The sequence below is a fragment of the Lissotriton vulgaris genome, chromosome 2_1 (genome assembly GCF_964263255.1).
Source record: "Lissotriton vulgaris chromosome 2_1, aLisVul1.2, whole genome shotgun sequence".
Lineage (NCBI taxonomy): Eukaryota > Metazoa > Chordata > Amphibia > Caudata > Salamandridae > Lissotriton > Lissotriton vulgaris.
This window is the reverse complement of record NC_141687.1, coordinates 588,563,324-588,581,486: the sequence shown is the minus strand read 5'-3', so window position 1 is coordinate 588,581,486 and position 18,163 is coordinate 588,563,324. Positions and strand designations below refer to the sequence as shown.

The window sequence follows — 18,163 nt, the reverse complement described above, 5'->3', positions numbered from 1 at the left end:
GGCTTTTTTTCACACTTCAGATTGTTGATGCTGGCCTCCTTTTCCTCAAGACGCAGAGGTCTTCAAACTTTTGTCAGCTGAGCCCCCCCCATCTAAACCTTTGTACACGTCGAGCCCCCCCACCACCACCACCTCACCACCTGACAAAAAAGTTCTGGAAACTGGTACTCTGCATCATTGATGGCCATTCCCTCCTGCAGAGCTCAATAAAATTACATTGGTGCTTTATTTTTCACATAAAACACAACATTTAGGATAGATTAGTAAAAACATTCCCAAAACACAGGTAAGGGGTGTGCCTATTTTTCTCCACAGAGACAGTCAATGTGTGGATGGATTCTTGCTTCTGCCATCCTTAGGTTGTGCTCCACTTCCAGTCTTGAGCAGTACCCGGAAACGGGAGTGCTCACAAAAGTTTGTATTATATTTGTTGCTGTTTTATATAGTGCGAACATGACCCAAAGGTATTAGAGCGCCTTTCAGGAGCATCTTTTACATTACACAAGCACACATGAATTTTTTGTAAGCACAGCGATATTAAGTGATTTTGCCCAGGATCACATGGGGTTGAGCCAATGCCAAGACTCAAACCTGGATCCCCAGAACCAAAGTCAGCAACTATGGCATTATCTCCAAATCCGCTCCTCCTTGAAGCCTCCAACGTTACCACTAGTAGTAGGACAAAGCGAAGGGAGCGAAGCTTTAAAACAGAAAGCTCTTCACTCCCAGAGAATGAAATCTTCAGGAAATATACAATTCCTTGCAGTAAAATGCAGTAGCTGCCAGGGTACAAACCAGGATAACCCTGAGGGGGAAGGATTCAAGAGCAAGGCAAGCGTCACCAACCAGATGTCAAATTCAGCAACCATGAGGCAAAAGGCAATAGTGAAGATGTGTTGTTTCATTAGCAAAGTTGAAGTATTTTGCAAATTTATGTATACAAAATTTGAGGCACTCCCTGGCATCTCTCCTGCTGTTCCGTTCATTGGAGGAAGGTCAGTGCGGACGTCAAAGCAGTGCTCTGCTGCAGGAACTACATGCTGATTGGCAGTTCTGAATGACTATTCCAATCAGAGAGCCCTAACTTGAGAGCGGGGGTTGAAAAACAGGCAACAAAAGTACTTTTGACGTGGGAAGCAACCAGGGGTTCAACTAGACCCGAACTTCGGGGTAGGGGGGCCTAACACTGGTCGCCCCCGGTGCAAGAGTCTTTTGGAGCGCCCCTTTCCCATTTCCTCTTTCTCCATGAATTCCCTCACTACCACTCGTCAACAATGCACCTCATCTCTCTATAGCCCCTTTCTGACCAACATTTCACTTTTTTATAGGGATACCGTAGTTCACTAGCACTCAGTTCAGTGATCTACACGTTCTTTGTAGCAGGCACATTAGCCCTCTGCGCTGTGTGGGTAACAGGAGTGCCCATGTGAGTGCAGGGTGAATGATGCGACAGTGTGAGAGTAGGGTGAGAGGAGTGACTGCAGGGTGAGTGAGGTGACCAAATGAATTTGGGTGCAGATGTAAGTGCAGAGTGGGACAAATGAATGTATGGTTAGTGATGGGCTTGTTTGAGTGAGATTGCAGATTGAGCAGTGAGGGGAACAGGTGAGTGAAGTATCACATGAGCAGGGTGAGTAGTGTGCTCATGTGACTGCAGGGTGAGGTACAGGTTGAACAGCGCAAGAGCATTGTGAGTGCAGAGTGATCGCTGTGTGTGCAGGGTGATCAGTGTGAGTGCAGAGTGAGCGGTGTGTTCATGTGACTGCAGGGCAAGTGGAGGGAGAACGATGTGAGTTCATGGTCAGTGGCATAAGTGCAGTGTGGTCACTGAGTGCATGGTGAGTGGGTGGTGTGAGTGCATGATGATCAGTGTGAGTACACTGTGATCCCTGTGAGTGCAGGGTGAGTGTGAAAGTGAAGGGCGAGAATGAGGAGTGAGTTGTCTGAATGCAAGTTGCATTCCCAGACACAGCTGAAGTTAATCAGCATGTTATTGAGGGCTGGCATAGGGTTTCAGATACAAGTTACACTATTGCTTTTATGGCATTATTCAGTGTCCAGGGATTAAGGGAGAAGGAAATAAATATTGTGCTCATCCTGAAACAAACTTCCAGTCTTGTGATTAGGGTTGCCAGCACATTATATTGATGGCCCAGTCGGTACAAAAATAAGCAGTCTCCTAAAGTCTATTTTCAGCACTTATCTGTGCAAGCTTTGAACAAAAAGCATTTTTAATTGTGTTCTAGGGCTGCCTGAATGATCTATGACTGATAAAGAAAAAAAAGATTGAAAAGTCATATTGCAAATGTATACAAACAATTTTATTTATAACCCTATTTATTTTTGCAGGCTCTTTAAACAACACATGGCTGGAATTTTTCGTTTTGTAACCCTACTGTATATATTTCTTTTAATGAAATACATTCTCTCACAAAGGTAGTAAAAAGTTAAATCCAAATGGAAGAAATAGGCATAGTGGGGGCCCATGGGGTACTCGAACCAGAAAACAAACAGCCTCTGTAACCAGTTTACAAAAGGTATGTAAATATTGTAATTGCATTTATATAGCGCTTAATACCCCTGACGAGGCTCAACGCGCTTTTTGGGCAATTAGTACGCTACTCCGGAAACCCATAAAGGTTTAGTGGTGAATTAGTATAGTGAAATATGAAAGTAATTTGAGTGGGGGATATATGTAACCCACCACAAAAAAATTGATCGAGTTTAGCAGTACTCAACTCGTGCTTGGAAGGTCAATTACACAAGGTGTATAGCTGGCTACACATAGGAACATGGGTGAAATATGGACACGAATGTTCAGAGTTCATTTAAGTTCATTTAAGGAAGCACCAGGCTCACCTCAGCTCTGAAGCTGGGTCAAGTCCATTCGCTGAGGTAATGGAGCCTGGGTAAAGCGCTAAACAAGTAGTCCTGCCCCTTTACCTGTGACATCGAAACAGTAGTAAAGGTCAAACAAAAGACCGAACAAAAAATACTACATAAAAAGATACTGTCTAGGGTCAGGTGTTTTATTTTAGATGATGCTAGTTCTTTTGGTGTGACCTTAACGTTTGTACGATTTGAAATAGTTTTTGAAGCAAACGAAAATCGAATGACCGCATTGGCTGCATTTGACAGACGGTGCAAGGATCCTACTAAATTCGGAGCGGGATGAAATTTGCATCGGGTGCCAAAGGGAATATTTTACTCTCCAGCAGCTGCAGCGACCGTTTATATCCGCAACATTTCAGTAATGTGACTAGTAACAGCACATGCAGCCCTTGAGAAAATCAAAAATATGAACTTATGGCGCAGGTAACTCTTGAATGAAAATAAACAATCCCGTTATTAACAACTACTGCACTCTTCCCCAAATGAAATTATATTATTGCAAAGTTACAATTGTCTTGTTATTAAACGCTGCTGTCTTTCGTTTAACATGATTATATTAATTTGAGAGCTATAACCAGGGAGACCGGAATTATGCCCCAGGGGAGGCCCACGATATAAATTTCTTGCACATGGTCTTTAAAGACCAGTGAAAAACTCGGGCGTGCCGGAGATAAGACTCCAGGCACTGCCCAGACGAGCCTCCAGCAGCTCGAGCTGCAGCAACAGCCCGGGCTTCGACACACGAAGCCTAATTAATGGGCCTGGAAGGAACAATGGAAGGTTAAGTGGTGGGGTGGAGTGCGCGCCCCCCTTAGGGGATGCTGCGCCCCCCCCCCAGGTGGGGCGCGCCCACAGTTTGAAGACCCATGCTCTAGAGGATCTGCAATAATGGTATGCCTGTCTCTGCTGGTGTTGCTGCTGGTGGTGTGACCAGTGAGTGGTATGAATCCTCTGGCAATAGTAGCACCTGTCATAAGGCCTGTATCTTTTTCTAAATAATTTTTTTCTTTTCCAGGCCCACATCTTGTAAGGTGTTTAGGTCTGTCTTCATTCATTACATGTCATCGTCGGCTTGAGATCCGAACAATGTATTTCCTGAGAATGGCAGGTCAAGTATTCTAGATTGTGTTTCTGATTTTAGACTTGTTAGTCTAAGCCATGTAGACCTTTTAGTACAAATACCATGGTCATAACCCTAGGCAGATAATACTGAAATGTCAGCAGCTGAATAAAGGATCCGATTTACCAGTATTCCTTTGTTAATGACCTCCTCAAAGTCTTGCCTGTCTTCTTTAGGAAGTATGTCTGTAAATTTTTAAACAGAGTCGCAAAGCGATCTATCATATCTTTCTAATAGGGCGTTGGCACAGGATGCTTTGATTGTAGAAGCGGAGGGTCCACACATTTTTCTTCCCAGAGAGTCTAGTCTTTTGATCTCCTTATCTGGTGTTAAGGAATACGTTTGTGCTACTGTGTGTGACTTTTTCTGCTATAGCCACAATGACCAAATCTGGTGGTGAATCTGCCCTCAGAAAGAAAGGAACTGTCAGGAAGCTTGTACTTTTTCAAGAGCTTGGATGGAGCAGTTTTTATAGATGCAGGTGTCAGGCACAACTGCACAGCAGGTTCAAGAAGACACTGGATCAGAGGGACAAGAGGTCTTGATGATGTTCTTTGATGTAGGGTCTCAAAGATGAGATACGCAGTGGGAGCTGGCATAGGCTTGTTCAGTTTTATTGCACCTCTAACAAGCACCTCATTAAAAGTTGTCAAGTCTTCAATTGATGAAACCTTTGGTGGAGAGGTGTTAGAAAGATTCGGTGAACGATCTCCAATGGAAGACCTTGAGGTCGTAGTCCATGAAGGGGATTGTGTTCTGCATCATTATTGTGATTGCATGTCTTAGATCTTCTTGATCTCGGGTAGGATAACTAGAGTCTTTCCCTGGATCTTCTTGGGAGACAAAAGTGAACTTTCTTCTGGTTCTTACAGGACAGAAGGAGAGACTAGAGGTATTCCAGGTGACAACCTAGGTAATGTTACTGAACCTGGATAAACATTGGGTGGTGTGACTCCCTGTATTAAAGCTATACCAGAAATCACTATATCACGACTGTGATGGGGAATACGTTTGGGAGTAATCGGAACCTGGTGTGGCAGGTCTCTCTGTATGAGACTCTTGGGAGCATCTAGAAGATCGATGAATAGATGGGGACAAAGATTTTGCCCTAGATGTCTCTTTTGAAGACTGTGATGGCTTTAATGCCAAAGTTCAAGGTCTTGAAGTCGATAAAATTAGCTTCAGTGTTGAGATGCGGTAGCCATTAATGGAGCTAGTCTGGACGATAACGTGGTGAGACTAGTCGTCGACGGAGGTTGTTTCAAAGTCGACGGAGGTGGATTTACCGTCAATGGAGATGGTCTTACCGTTGATGAAGGTGGTCTCGATGGGGACCACGAGTGTGTTGTAGTCGTTACTGAGGATGGTGAGCAAATAGGTATATGCCTGGTCTTCAAATCCATGCTCCTCAATGTCGAACTGGAGCAATGTGTCTTCCTCTGGGTTCTCTTCTCCTTGGCTCTGCCTCCAGGGTAGTCCTTGGAGCTGGAATAAGATGTTCTAGTGGAGCTAGACCTTCTCCATGGCTTCAAGTAGTTCTGGTAGCATGTTCTTCCTTGCTTTGCTGCATTCCATATAATATGATTTTCTGCCTGTCCTTCAGAGGTCTCCTCAAGAAAGACTGACAATGAGTACAGGAGTCAGAGATGTGCTCTTCTGGAAAGCACATAAAACAGAGCCAGTGGGGTTCTGATTGTGGCTTCTTTTTCCAACAGGAAGTACACTTCGCAAGAACTGAAGGCATTTTTGACAGAAAACAATGAAAAATTTCTGTCAAAAGAAAGTATCAAGCTTTTTTAAATGACAAAAGATATAGAGTGAAAACTCTAGATGCAAGGTTTCGAAAGATTTCCAGAAGATTTTTGCCAAAAAAGACACAGCTCAGTGCCCCAGGAGCCGGAAAAATTAAATGAACTGTCACCTATGAGGCATGATGGGATATCATTATCATCATATGGTCTGTCTCAGGAGGAGGACAGGCCACCAAATCCTCTTTGCAGATCTGGGATTGGCAGAAGGGCTCTCTAAACAGAACTACCACTTGCAATACACACACAGTGAGCCTTAGGTCCTACCCTATTAACCACTGGCTTATCTTAATCAGCCTCTTTAAGCGAATAGCATGAGACCTCATGCACTCATCTCATGAGGGACTATTTAACATCACCCGCGTTTCCCACTGTTGACCCTTCACAGCCAAAGCACGGATAAATACACACTTGAGCATGCCTTACATGCATTAGTACTTTAAATCCAGGTGTACTGGCTTCGCTAGTGAGTGTTGTTTAAATGTAAGTTGCTCCTACCCTAATAGTAATATTAAATCCTTAACTTATATTTAATGTAAGTTACCTTTGAAGATGTAATCTCATGTGATCGTTGATGTCGTGGAGTGTACCTGGATGCGCAAGTGTATGTATTTTCCGCAGATATAGTCCTATTTATAGCATTTGAAGCCACATAATACATAGATAGGCTTCATTGTTGTGGCTGCCTGATATGAGTGAGCTCTTTGTGATTAAAGGGAATTCTTCAATCTATTTCAATTACTTGCTATAAAGAAAAATTGGAATACAAGGTACATTTTCTTGCTTAAATAATTCATCCAGGAAGGATATAAATGATCTAAAAATTATGGTACTTGCAACTGCCATAAGCAGAGAGTAAAGCATGTAGTAAATCACACATAATTCTAAATGATCTCTGGAGCTGTGTAAACAAACATAGTGAACAGTGGCTGAAATCCCCTCTTCTTCTGTGGCCCATTTCACCAGTTAACATATGATCTGTACCAAAGAACTCCAACAATCCCTTTTCCTTCATCTCATAATTAAGCAAACCTGAGTTGTTGTAAACCAGAAACACTTGTCTGATCCTTCAAAATCGTAAACAAAATTTGGGATCTCTCACTTACAAGGCTCACTTTAACAGTAAACTTATAAAAAATGGTCTATCTTAATCACATCTATCTTAATCACATATTAAGGGCCCTCTTTACCAACCAACACAGGAAGCAGAGTCTGAGATTTTAGGACTGATAGAGTTATCCAGTCAAAGAAACAGAATGCGACAACCTCAACAGACTTACTACGTGTAGCTTCCGTGTTCAGAGGCTGTACACAGACGCATATATGACTGAGGTTTAAGACAATAGATACATGGCTAAACACCACAGATCAAAAATTCAAGATAAAAGCATTTCTTCTAACATTAAATAGTGGGTAGAGTTGGAGAGTGTCCTTTCCTACTCAATACAGGCTTACATCCAAGAAAATGGAGTGTTCTGAAGCACAAATGTAGAGAAGCCCTGTGAAGACATCTTACACAAACCTATTGGAGATGATAGCTCACTCAAATGTCTACAAATATAACATCAGGCTCTCTCATTGTGGCCGTCAGACTTCTCACCTGCGTCTCTCTTTGGTCTCTGGGTTGGTCAAAGTTGTTGACTCAGCATCCTTCTTCTTATTGTCTTCTGTGGATTGAAATCTCCCACTCACACTATGAAAGGACAACACTACAGTGAGAACCAGGAGAAGCCAAAGACAGAGGAAGCGCACAATAAAAGCTAGGGGCAGCGGAGATCGATAGTGAGAACCCGCAGAGGAGAAAACTGGAATGAACAATGGTGAGGAGTCACAGGGTACAATGCTGAAAAGTTCCATGGAATAAAGATGAAAACACATGATAAAGTTGAGAAGCAGCAGAGATCAAAATTGAGAAGATGCAATATTAAATGAGTGAAGAAGTGGTAACAAAAGCTAAACAGCAGCAGGAAACAATGGTGAGAAGGCAGACATAGATCAGATACAGCAGGCAATATGAGAGGCATTATAAAAGATCTGACAAAAAGAAGTAAATAAAAGGGAGAAGGAACCATATACGTCAAGAAAGGAAGGTGAAAATCAGCAGCAAATAAAAAGTATGAAACTGCCTGAAAAGCACAGCACATTGTAGTCCGGACAACACAAAGAAAGGTTCAGATTAAATCCACACTCAAATGTTCCCTGTCACCAGGTAACTATAACAGTACTTTCAAGCTTATAAAATCTACAGCGGTAAATCAGCAGGAAAGCCAAGCGTGGAACAAATATAAAAAACGGAACCATCATTTTGATTATCAAAGTAAGGCGGTCAGCAACTCATGGGAAGTAATTATTGGATCATGATAAATTACTGCAGGTGAATCATTTCAGCGCCGAAAATAATATATTGCCTGGATTCCTGAACACAGAATACCATCAATACTGACAAGTAAAACATGTAATATGCTTCCTTGTACTGGAACATGAAAGCAGGTTTCCTAGTAGTATAACAACCTTCCAATGTACCTGTCAGAAAGGAGGACAGATTTGAAACACCAACAACCTGACCTTCTCTCACCTACAATAGGAAAATATTCCTGATTGTGACAATTCCATTTAACAGAGAACTAGCGGGACTGAATGTTTTGTTCCTCTGACAACATTCTCAAATGCTTCTTCATTTATTAAAAGCTATGCATTCTGCACCAAGCGTTATAGGGGGATAAGATATTGCTACCAGACACCAGTGTCAAAAGATGAAATGATATACCTCTGCCTGTCCAGCAAAATGTCAAGAGGTGAGGGCAGAGCTAGGCAGACTCTGGTGGCTTTGTGGTTTGTGGTATACCTGGCAGCCTCGGTGGTGATACTGTGAAACATTTTGGTATTTTTTACAGGAAATACCTTGGCTTGGACTCCACTGGTCACTAAGGAGGAATACAGTTCCCAACCGGACTCTGAATCTTAGCCTGATGTGAGGTGGACTAGGAATAGTGTGGCATCATAGAACATCTGTGTGCCTATATATGCTGCAATGTCTATTTAATAGTTGACATACTTCCACTGGAGGAATGTATTACTCACCTCTGAAACCAAGGAGGTAATTCCAAAATTAGGTGTGACATTTTTAATGTACTGTAGTCTCTGTAAAGCGTAATTATGTTGCTCTATGTTGTCCAGCAAAGGAATAAGGCTTGCATGCGGTTATAATGTTGAGATAGTGACATCATCTTCCTTATATAACGAAAATGAGGGCATTGAAACACAGTAGGTCTTGGTGACAATGTTGCTGTTCGTGTTGACTGACTCAATGCTGGCATGAAAAGTGCCTCAACACCAACGCTCCCTCCTTGTCCATCTTCCAACCATATATCTTATCCTGACATATTCCACAACCTTCAATGATATGGGAGTTCAGAGGAAATGAAATTAAATAGGGGTGTTATGAAGTGCATGTATGCCAAGGCGTCTTAGCGCTAGAGCGGTCATATCCTAAACAGAGGGGGTACGTTGAAATTAGGAGTTGGGTGCAAACAACCAATTTTTGAGCGCCTTTCTAAACAGTTGTCTGTTTGGCATCTCAGGTTGAAAGGCAGAGTATTCCAGAGTTTAGGGGCCAGGTGGAAGAAAAGTCTTTCACCCCACTTTACGGTTGCCATCCTTGGGATCGCTAACAACGAGGCAGTCGATTATCTGAGACTGCGTTGAGCAATGTGCCATCTAATTCCATTAATGAAATACACAGGTCATATCCCGTAGAGGGTCTTGTAGACTGTGCACAAAGACTTAAACTGTACCCTTGCCTGGACAGGCAGCCAGTGCAGCTCTCGGATCCCTTTGGACACTGAGTTAAATGTGGGTAGTTTAGGTAACAACTGTGCTGCCGTATTTTGAAGTGATTGTAGTTTAAGTATTGTTCCTTTATTTGCACCTAAGTAAAGGGCATTACAGTAATCCATCCTTGATAGCACATGGGTCACGATCACCGTTTTCCTTCGATCCATCGGGATAAACGGAAGGATATTTCTTATAATCTTCAGGGGGTGATAACAGGAAGATGTAATAAAATTGACCTGATTTGATAAGGATAATTGATTGTCAAGAAGGACGCCTAGTCATTTTACCTTTTTTTACATGGGAAGGGCAGGATCCTGCCCCTTTAGGCCACCAGGCTGTATTCCAGAGGGCAGTGTTTTTTCCAAAGAGTAGCACCTTGGTTTTTCCGGTGTTCAATTTCAAACAGTTATCACACATTCAATTTATTATATGGACCATACAATTGTTAAACATTTTTGGATGGGTTTGATAGAGACACCACTATTTGTGTGTAATCCGCATAACAAAGAGGTGAAACTGTGGCAGTGGATGAGTTTAGCGAGAGGGGTTATATAGGCATTGAACAGGGTTTGGGACAGTGAAGATCCCCGGGGCACCCCACATGGCAGGTCATACAGATGTGAAGTGGGCCCACTCATTGGGACAGTTTGTTCTCTGTTTGTTAAGAATGATTCAAGTATCTTGGAGACTGTACCTGTGATGCCCATTTCGGCTACATGCCGAATGAGAACTTGATGGTTTACTGTGCCAAATGCCTCTGAGAGGTCCAACAAGATCAGTATTGCCTTCCCTCCTCCATCAACTGGAAGCGGATCTCCCCGGTGGCTAAAATGAGGGCCGACTGCGTACTGTGTAGAGGTCGAAATCCATGTTGTTCAGGGTGCATTTTGTCATTTGCCCCCAGTAAATCCTGCAGATCTTCATTAAGCGCTTTTTCCAGAATTTTAGAAGGAAACGGCAGGCAAGAAATTGGCTCGTAATATTTGATCTGGGTGAGATCCTGAGAAGGTTTTTTCAGGATGGGCTGTACTAGAGATTCTTTCCAAATATTTGGGAAAGATCTAGCGTTTAAAATGTTATTTAAGAGAGGTGCTAAGTGGCCCTCAATGGTGTTAGGTGCTAAATGGAGAACCAAAGCCGGACAGGGGTCCAATGGGGATCCTGATTTGGTAGACAGAATACGTTTCTACACTCTCTTGGCCATTAGGCGGCTAAAACAGCTAAGTTGAGCCTACAAAGTTACTTCCCCATTTTCTAGACCATCTGTTACGTCTAGGCTATCTACAATTTGATGGCTAGAATATTTGTCAAAGACACTTTTTACGTGGCTGAGGAAGAAGTCAGCTAATTTATCTCAGATATCAGCGTTGGGGGTGTGCTACTGGCTCTCGTCTAATTTGGATAGGGTTGTGACTGTTTTAAAAAGTTCACTGGCTGAGTTTTTTGGCGAGTTAATTTTATAGGTCAAAAAGCAGGATTTTGCTGTGAAGACAGCTTTTATGTAGTTTTCAATAGCTTTTCTGTAATGATCTTTTTCTCTAGCGAGAAATCTTTTCTCCAGGTTCGTTCTTCAGCCCTACAATTTCTTTTTAATACTTTCAGGTCAAACGTACACCGGCTTGTTAGCCGCTGACTTGATCCAGCTATCAAAGTTGATATGCTGCAGAGGTTGGCGCAGTACTTAGATAGGGTGTGGTTAGAGATAAGGCTTGGTCTAACTCTAGAGTGTTTATCTTATGCCAAAGGTTACTTGTAATTGAGGTGTTGTTACTGTGTATTTTAGAAACGTCTCCTGGAATGGTTAACTCAAACGATACAGCACTGTGGTCTGTCCAGGTCACAGGCAAAGCTTTACGGAAGGAGATCAATGCATGATTAGTGAAGACACCATCCAGAGTCTGATTGCCGATGTGTGTTGGCTCGGTAACTATTTGGTTTAAGTCAAAGCTCTTTAAGCAGTCAATTAGGTTAATTGTGTCTCTGCTTACCATAGATTACAAGTGGAAGTTAAAATTCCCCCACTAATGTGAAGGAATATGCTACTTACCAGTATGCATCTGTTCTTGGCATAGAGGGCTGCAGAGTGGTACATTATGAATAGATCGCCATCTGGTGTTGGGCTCGGATGATTGCACTTTGTTTTTCTCTTGGAGAGTCTTTTGTATCCTGGTGACTCCTCCTTTGGTTGGTAGTGCGCATGGGCATCGGCTCCATCCTTAGATTGTTTTGCCATAGTAGGGTTAGATGGAGTAGTATGATAGAATACAGATAGGAATGCTCATGTAAGTGTATCTAAATAAGATAGTGTTGGAACAGACACAGGTTTCCGGGGAGGCTGGGAGGGCATGTACCACTCTGCAGCCCTCTATGCCAAGAACAGATGCATACTGGTAAGTAGCATATTCCGTTCGAGGCATATGGGCTGCAGATGGTACATTATGAATAGACTATATAGCAGTTCTCTCCCTAGCGGTGGTCGCCCGTGTCTGTTGCAACTGTCTGAAATAAAGTCTTTAATACAGCTTGTCCCACTCTAGCTTGTTGTGTTGTGTGCACATCTACACAATAGTGCTTTGTGAAGGTGTGCGGTGTAACCCAGGTAGCTGCTTTACATATGTCATCTAGTGGAATGTTTCCTAAAAATGCCATAGATGCTCCTAGTTTACGTGTAGAGTGAGCTCTAGGAGGAACAGTTAATGTTCTCTTTGCTTTTAAGTAGCATATTTGAGTACATTTTACAATCCATCTGGCAATGCCCGCTTTAGAGATGGGATTGCCCTTATGTGTAGGAGAAAACGCAACAAATAGCTGTTTTGTCTTTCTGAAAGTTTGTGTTCTTTCTATATAGTACAATATTGCCCTTTTGACATCTAATGTATGTAGGGCTCTTTCCGCTACCGTCTGTGGTTTTGGAAAGAAAACCGGTAATTCCACTGACTGATTGATGTGGAATGCCGAAATTACCTTTGGTAGGAATTTTGGATTTGTTCTAAGAACCACTTTATTTTGGTGTAACTGCATGAATGGTTCTTGAATCGTAAAAGCCTGCAGCTCACTTACTCTTCTAAGTGACGTTATAGCTATGAGGAAGGCCACCTTCCATGTGAGGAATTGTATTTCACCCCTATGCATAGGTTCAAATGGTGGCCCCATTAGTCTGGTAAGTACTATGTTGAGATTCCAGACTGGGGAAGGTGGTCGTCTTGGTGGAATGACTCTTTTGAGTCCCTCCATGAAAGCTTTAATTGCTGGTACTTTAAACAGGGAAAGATGTTGCCTGTTTTGTAGGTACGCCGCTATAGCTGCGAGATGAACCCTGATAGAGGTGTATGCTAAGTTACATTGCTGCAAGTGTAGTAAATAGCAAATGATCTGTTTAGTGGATGCGTCCAGAGGGTTGATGTGCTTACTGTTACAGTGTATAGCAAACCTCTTCCACTTTGCTCCATAGCATGCTCTGGTGGTAGGACGTCTTGCTTGTTTAATGATTTCCATGCATTCTGGTGGCAAATCTAAATACCCAAACTCTATGACCTCAGGAGCCAGATCGCTAGGTTCAATTGTTTGGGATCTGGGTGCATTATTTCTCCATGGTTCTGTGTAAGGTGCATGGGTAATAATTTTAGCTTTTGATGTGGCACCTGTGATAGTTGTAGTAGCGTGGTGAACCACGGCTGTCTTGCCCACGTTGGTGCCACTAGTATCATTGTCATTGAGTGCTGCTGCAGTTTCCGAACCACTAACGGAATTAGTGGGAGAGGGGGAAAAGCGTAAGCAAATCTGTTGGACCAATTGATCCATAGTGCGCATTGCCATGGGACCGTTGATGTGGGTACCTGGATGCGAAGTTTTGGCATTTTGCGTTCAGATGATTGGCAAACAGATCTATCTCTGGTTGCCCCCATCTTTGGAAGAATGGTTGCAGTATTTGGTCGTGCAGTTCCCATTCGTGTACTTGTTCTGACTGCCTGCTTAGTATGTCTGCTATCTGGTTTTGAACTCCTGGTAGGTGTTCTGCTAGCAGATAGATCTTTTGAGGAATGGCCCATCTCCAAATGTCCTGTGCTAGTTTGGATAGTTGGAGAGAGTGTGTCCCCCCCTGTTTTTGAATATAATACATTGCAGTCATGTTGTCTGTTCTGATTAGGACTGCCTTGTTCGTTATTTGCATTTGGAAAGCTTTTAGTGCTAGAAATACCGCTAATAGTTCCAAGTAGTTGATGTGCAGTTTCTTTTGCTGCACACTCCACTTCCCCTGCAATGTGTATTTGTCCATATGCGCTCCCCATCCGGAGAGCGATGCGTCCGCTGTTATTATCACTTGTGGAATCGGTTCTAGGAACGACCGTCCTTTGGAAATGTTTGTTATGTTCCACCACTTCAGAGAGCGATGCGTACTGTCGTCCACCAACACCAGATCTGTAATCTGACCTTGAGCCTGATTCCACTGTGTCGCTAGACACTCCTGTAGTGGGCGCATTTGTAGTCTGGCATGTGGTATTAGCAGTATGCAGGAGGACATCATGCCTAACAGTTGCATAAACACTCGTGCTGGTAGTGAGTGCTGTGGTTGAAATCTTTGTATTAACCCGACCATTGTCTGTATCCTGATTAGATTGGGGTATGCTATTGCTTTTTCTGTGTCTATAGTAGCCCCTAGGTATTGCTGAATCTTGTTTGGTTGTAGGTGTGATTTTTTGTAGTTCACCGTGAACCCCAGGTGGTGCAGCAATTGAATGGTCTTCTGTGTGTTGTGAAGACATTCTTCTTGTGACTTGGCCATTATTAACCAGTCGTCCAAGTATGGGAAGACATGTATTTGCTGTCTTCTTAGGTGTGCTGCCACCACAGCTAGGCATTTTGTGAACACTCTTGGTGCCGTTGTAACCCAGAACGGAAGGACTTTGAATTGATAATGTTGACCTTCCACTACAAACCTTAGGTATTTCCTGTGGGCTTTGTGAATTGGGATATGAAAGTAAGCGTCTTTTAGATCCAGTGTAGAAAGAAAGTCCCCTTTCTTCAGTAAAGGGAGTACTTGTTGGAGCGTGACCATGTGGAAATGTTCCGAATTTATGTATGCATTGAGAGGTCTTAGGTCTAAGATTGGTCTTAGAGACCCATCTTTTTTGGGGATTAGGAAGTATAGAGAGTATACTCCTGTCCCTTGTTGATGTTTTGGAACCTTCTCTATTGCATGCTTTTGCAGCAGTGATAGTACTTCTTCCTTTAACAATGTCAGATGATCTTGACTCATTGGACGCTGTTTGGGGGGGATGTTTGGTGGGGTAGCTGTGAGTTCTAGGCAATAACCATGTTGGATAATTTGTCTCACCCACTTGTCTGATGTGATGTTTTCCCAGACAGGTAGGAACTGTGATAGACGTCCCCCGACCGGTGTTATGTGATCTGGGGGAAGTTCTATGAAGTCACTGTTTTGGGGTTGAGGCGTTGCGGTTGTTATTATTTCAGCGGCCTCTACCCTTGTTGTTGTTACCCTGTAACTACCTCTTGAATTACCTCTGGGTGATGTAGGTGTGAAAGAGGTGGATTGCTGATGTGTTCCTGTATTTTTTGAGCCTCCTCTATAGGTGGATCTACGAAAGGAACCTCTTTGTGTTGGCTGTTGCAATGCTCCCATTGACTTAGCCGTTTCTGTATCTTTTTTCATTTTTTCTAAGGTTTCATCTGTGCTTGAGCCAAAAAGTGTTTTTTGGTCAAAGGGTTGGTTCAATAAGGATGTTTGTACTTCCTGTTTGAATCCTGAGATTCTAAGCCATGCATGTCTCCTTAACATGACACTGGTGTTGATGGATCTTGCTGCAGTGTCTGCTGCGTCTAGGGCGCACTTAATGGAAGTATTAGTTATTATTTTCCCTTCCTGTATTAACTGATCTGCCCTTTTCTGATGTTCCTTGGGGAGATGTGTGATGAGTTTTTCTAATTCATCATAATGTGCCCTGTCATAGCGTGCAAGTAGTGCCTGTGTATTGGCCATCCGCCAGCTATTTGCCGCTTGTGATGCTACTTGCTTGCCTGATGCATCTATTAATTTTGACTCTTTATCCGGTGGAGGAGCCTCTCCTGTAGATAATGAGTTCGCTCTTTTACGAGCGTTTGAAACTACAAGCGAGTCCAGAGGTACTTGCCCTTTGATAAATATTGGATCCTTTGGAGCCGCCTTATATTTTTTATCAATTCTTGGGTTTAACACCCTAGCCCTCACAGGGTCTTTGAATATTTCTTCTGTGTGACTGAGAAGACCATTCAGCATAGGTAGAGTACCTGATGTTCTTTGTGCATTAGGTAGCGTCTCTAATAGGAAGTCCTCTATTTGAGGTTCTGTATGTATATCTACCTTATGATATTTAGCTGCCCTATTAATGAGCTGTACAAACCCTGTGTTGTCATCAGGTGGTGAAGGCTTTGAGGGATATAACTGTGGGTCATTGTCATCATCTGACTCCACGTTATAATTTTCCCATGGATCATCCTCATCTGGGATAGTTTCATCATCCCCTTGAGGTTCTCCCTCCCCTGGATCACTGTCTACATCAGACTGAGGTGTAGATGGTCTTGGTGTAGAAGGTGCAGGAATATTTGGCATAGTGTGAGGAATAGGAGAAGAGGGTGTGACTTAGGGTTGAGGAGAAATAGGAGGAGTTGTATCTTTCCCCATTGTTCTCTTTTTTGAAGGAAGAGATTTGTCTTCTATCTGTTCATTCTTCCTCTTCTTTGTCACCACTTTGCCAGTTTGCGGATCAATAAACAAAATCTTTTGTTTGGGATCTGTTTGCTGCTCCTGTATCGGTACCGAAGGCCTTGGTTCCGAAAGGTGCTTTCGTTTTGAATCGTCTGTTTTCGGCACCGAATGTTTGCTCGATTCCGGTGTTTTCGACACCGAGTGTTTGCTCGATTCCGACTTTCTTGGTGTCGAGTGAGTCTTTGACGTCGAATCATGTTTCTGTTTCGACATGGAATGTTTCGATACCGAACTTTCCTTTGCATGGATTTTTGGTGTCGAAATCGGTGTCGACCTCTTCTCGGATCCGACATGGTGGGAGGCCGAGTGTTTCGGTTTCAGTTGCGGTTTCGTTGCCGGGCCTGAAGGCGGGGCGTCGGAAACTTTTTTCTGCGGTTTGACCGGGCTCGAAGGCGGGGTCGTTACCACACGGGGTCGGTTTTTTGGTAAGGGGACGTCGTCACTCACGGTTTGTTGCACGTCGAGTTCTTCGACATCCGACTCGTCCCCTTCCGACCCCGACTGATCCTCATGATCCTCTTCTTCCTCACGTTGCTCGTCTCTGAACAGCTCCGGGATCGCCTCTGACTGCATTCTGGAAACCTCGTGTCTTCGAGCTCGACGATTTCTAATCGTCGACTTGGAGGAGAATGCTGCGCAGGCTTCGCAGTCCCTTGATTCGTGTTCAGGCGATAGGCAGAGGTTGCACACCTCGTGTAGGTCCTTGTGTGGGAACTTAGCACCACACGCTGGACATTTTTTGAATGGAGTCCTTTCCATGGACTCCGGGCTTGACTGCGTCGCGAAAGGCCTCCTGTTCGTCGACGTAGATCAATGTTTTTTCTTCGATGTTGAAGTCGAAACGCGCCGGAATGGAAATGAAACTCGTTCGATAACAATACCGTCGAATTGGGAATACGCGCCGATAAGTCACTTCTTTCCGAAGTCGATCTGGAGCGTCTCAATCCTCATCCGAACCCGATGGCGGAAAAAAACAATCTAAGGATGGAGCCGATGCCCATGCGCACTACCAACCAAAGGAGGAGTCACCAGGATACAAAAGACTCTCCAAGAGAAAAACAAAGTGCAATCATCCGAGCCCAACACCAGATGGCGATCTATTCATAATGTACCATCTGCAGCCCATATGCCTCGAACATTAGAGAATTCGATACAGGATTCCAGAAAACTCTACATGGAAGAGACAAATCTATTCCTGGGGTCAGGTGGCCGATATATGAGAGTTCTGTTGAACTCGGTCTTATTATTGATTTTGAAGGAGAACATGATGGCTTCCTCCTCCAATTGGGGGATAGATGCCTGTTAATGATGCCTTAATATTGTTGGGGTGGGCAATAGCAACTCCTCCTCCCCGTTGCACTTTTCTATCCATCCTAAAAAGCTCATAACCTTCACGTATTGACACCTTGAGGTCTCTATCGGACAAGCTGTTTGTCCAGGTCTCCGTTAGTAAAAGTATGTCAGTGTCATGCGGGTCTATGAAGCCAACAAAAATGGCGGCCCGCTTTAACTTACCGGGACCGTCCATCGTGCAGGCGCTATACGTGGACTGTTGCAGACACTAGGATAAGCAGTTACAGGTAAGAAAATTCAGTTAAAACATTCAGTGCGACCAAATTCAGTGACAAGATTTAAAAATAAACGTTTCCCCCAAGATCCAAAACCCAGCTCCGATTAGAAAAAGTAATTGTTGTGTGGTCGCGCCAGCGCGCTCATTTTATGCGTCTGGGGCAGCAAAAACTAGAC

General features: G+C 43.4%; 1 protein-coding gene across 2 annotated transcripts in view; it reads right to left on the bottom strand.

Annotated features, from left to right (window-relative positions):
• Positions 1-18,163, bottom strand: part of LOC147730798 (protein phosphatase 1 regulatory subunit 12B-like) — a 654,976-nt gene that overhangs the window by 143,583 nt on the left and 493,230 nt on the right. For both annotated transcript variants that reach the window (XM_086955620.1, XM_086955619.1), the window contains exon 14: positions 7,421-7,513. In XM_086955620.1, the coding sequence (XP_086811746.1) occupies positions 7,421-7,513 (93 nt within the window). The remainder of the gene's footprint in view (positions 1-7,420; positions 7,514-18,163) is intronic.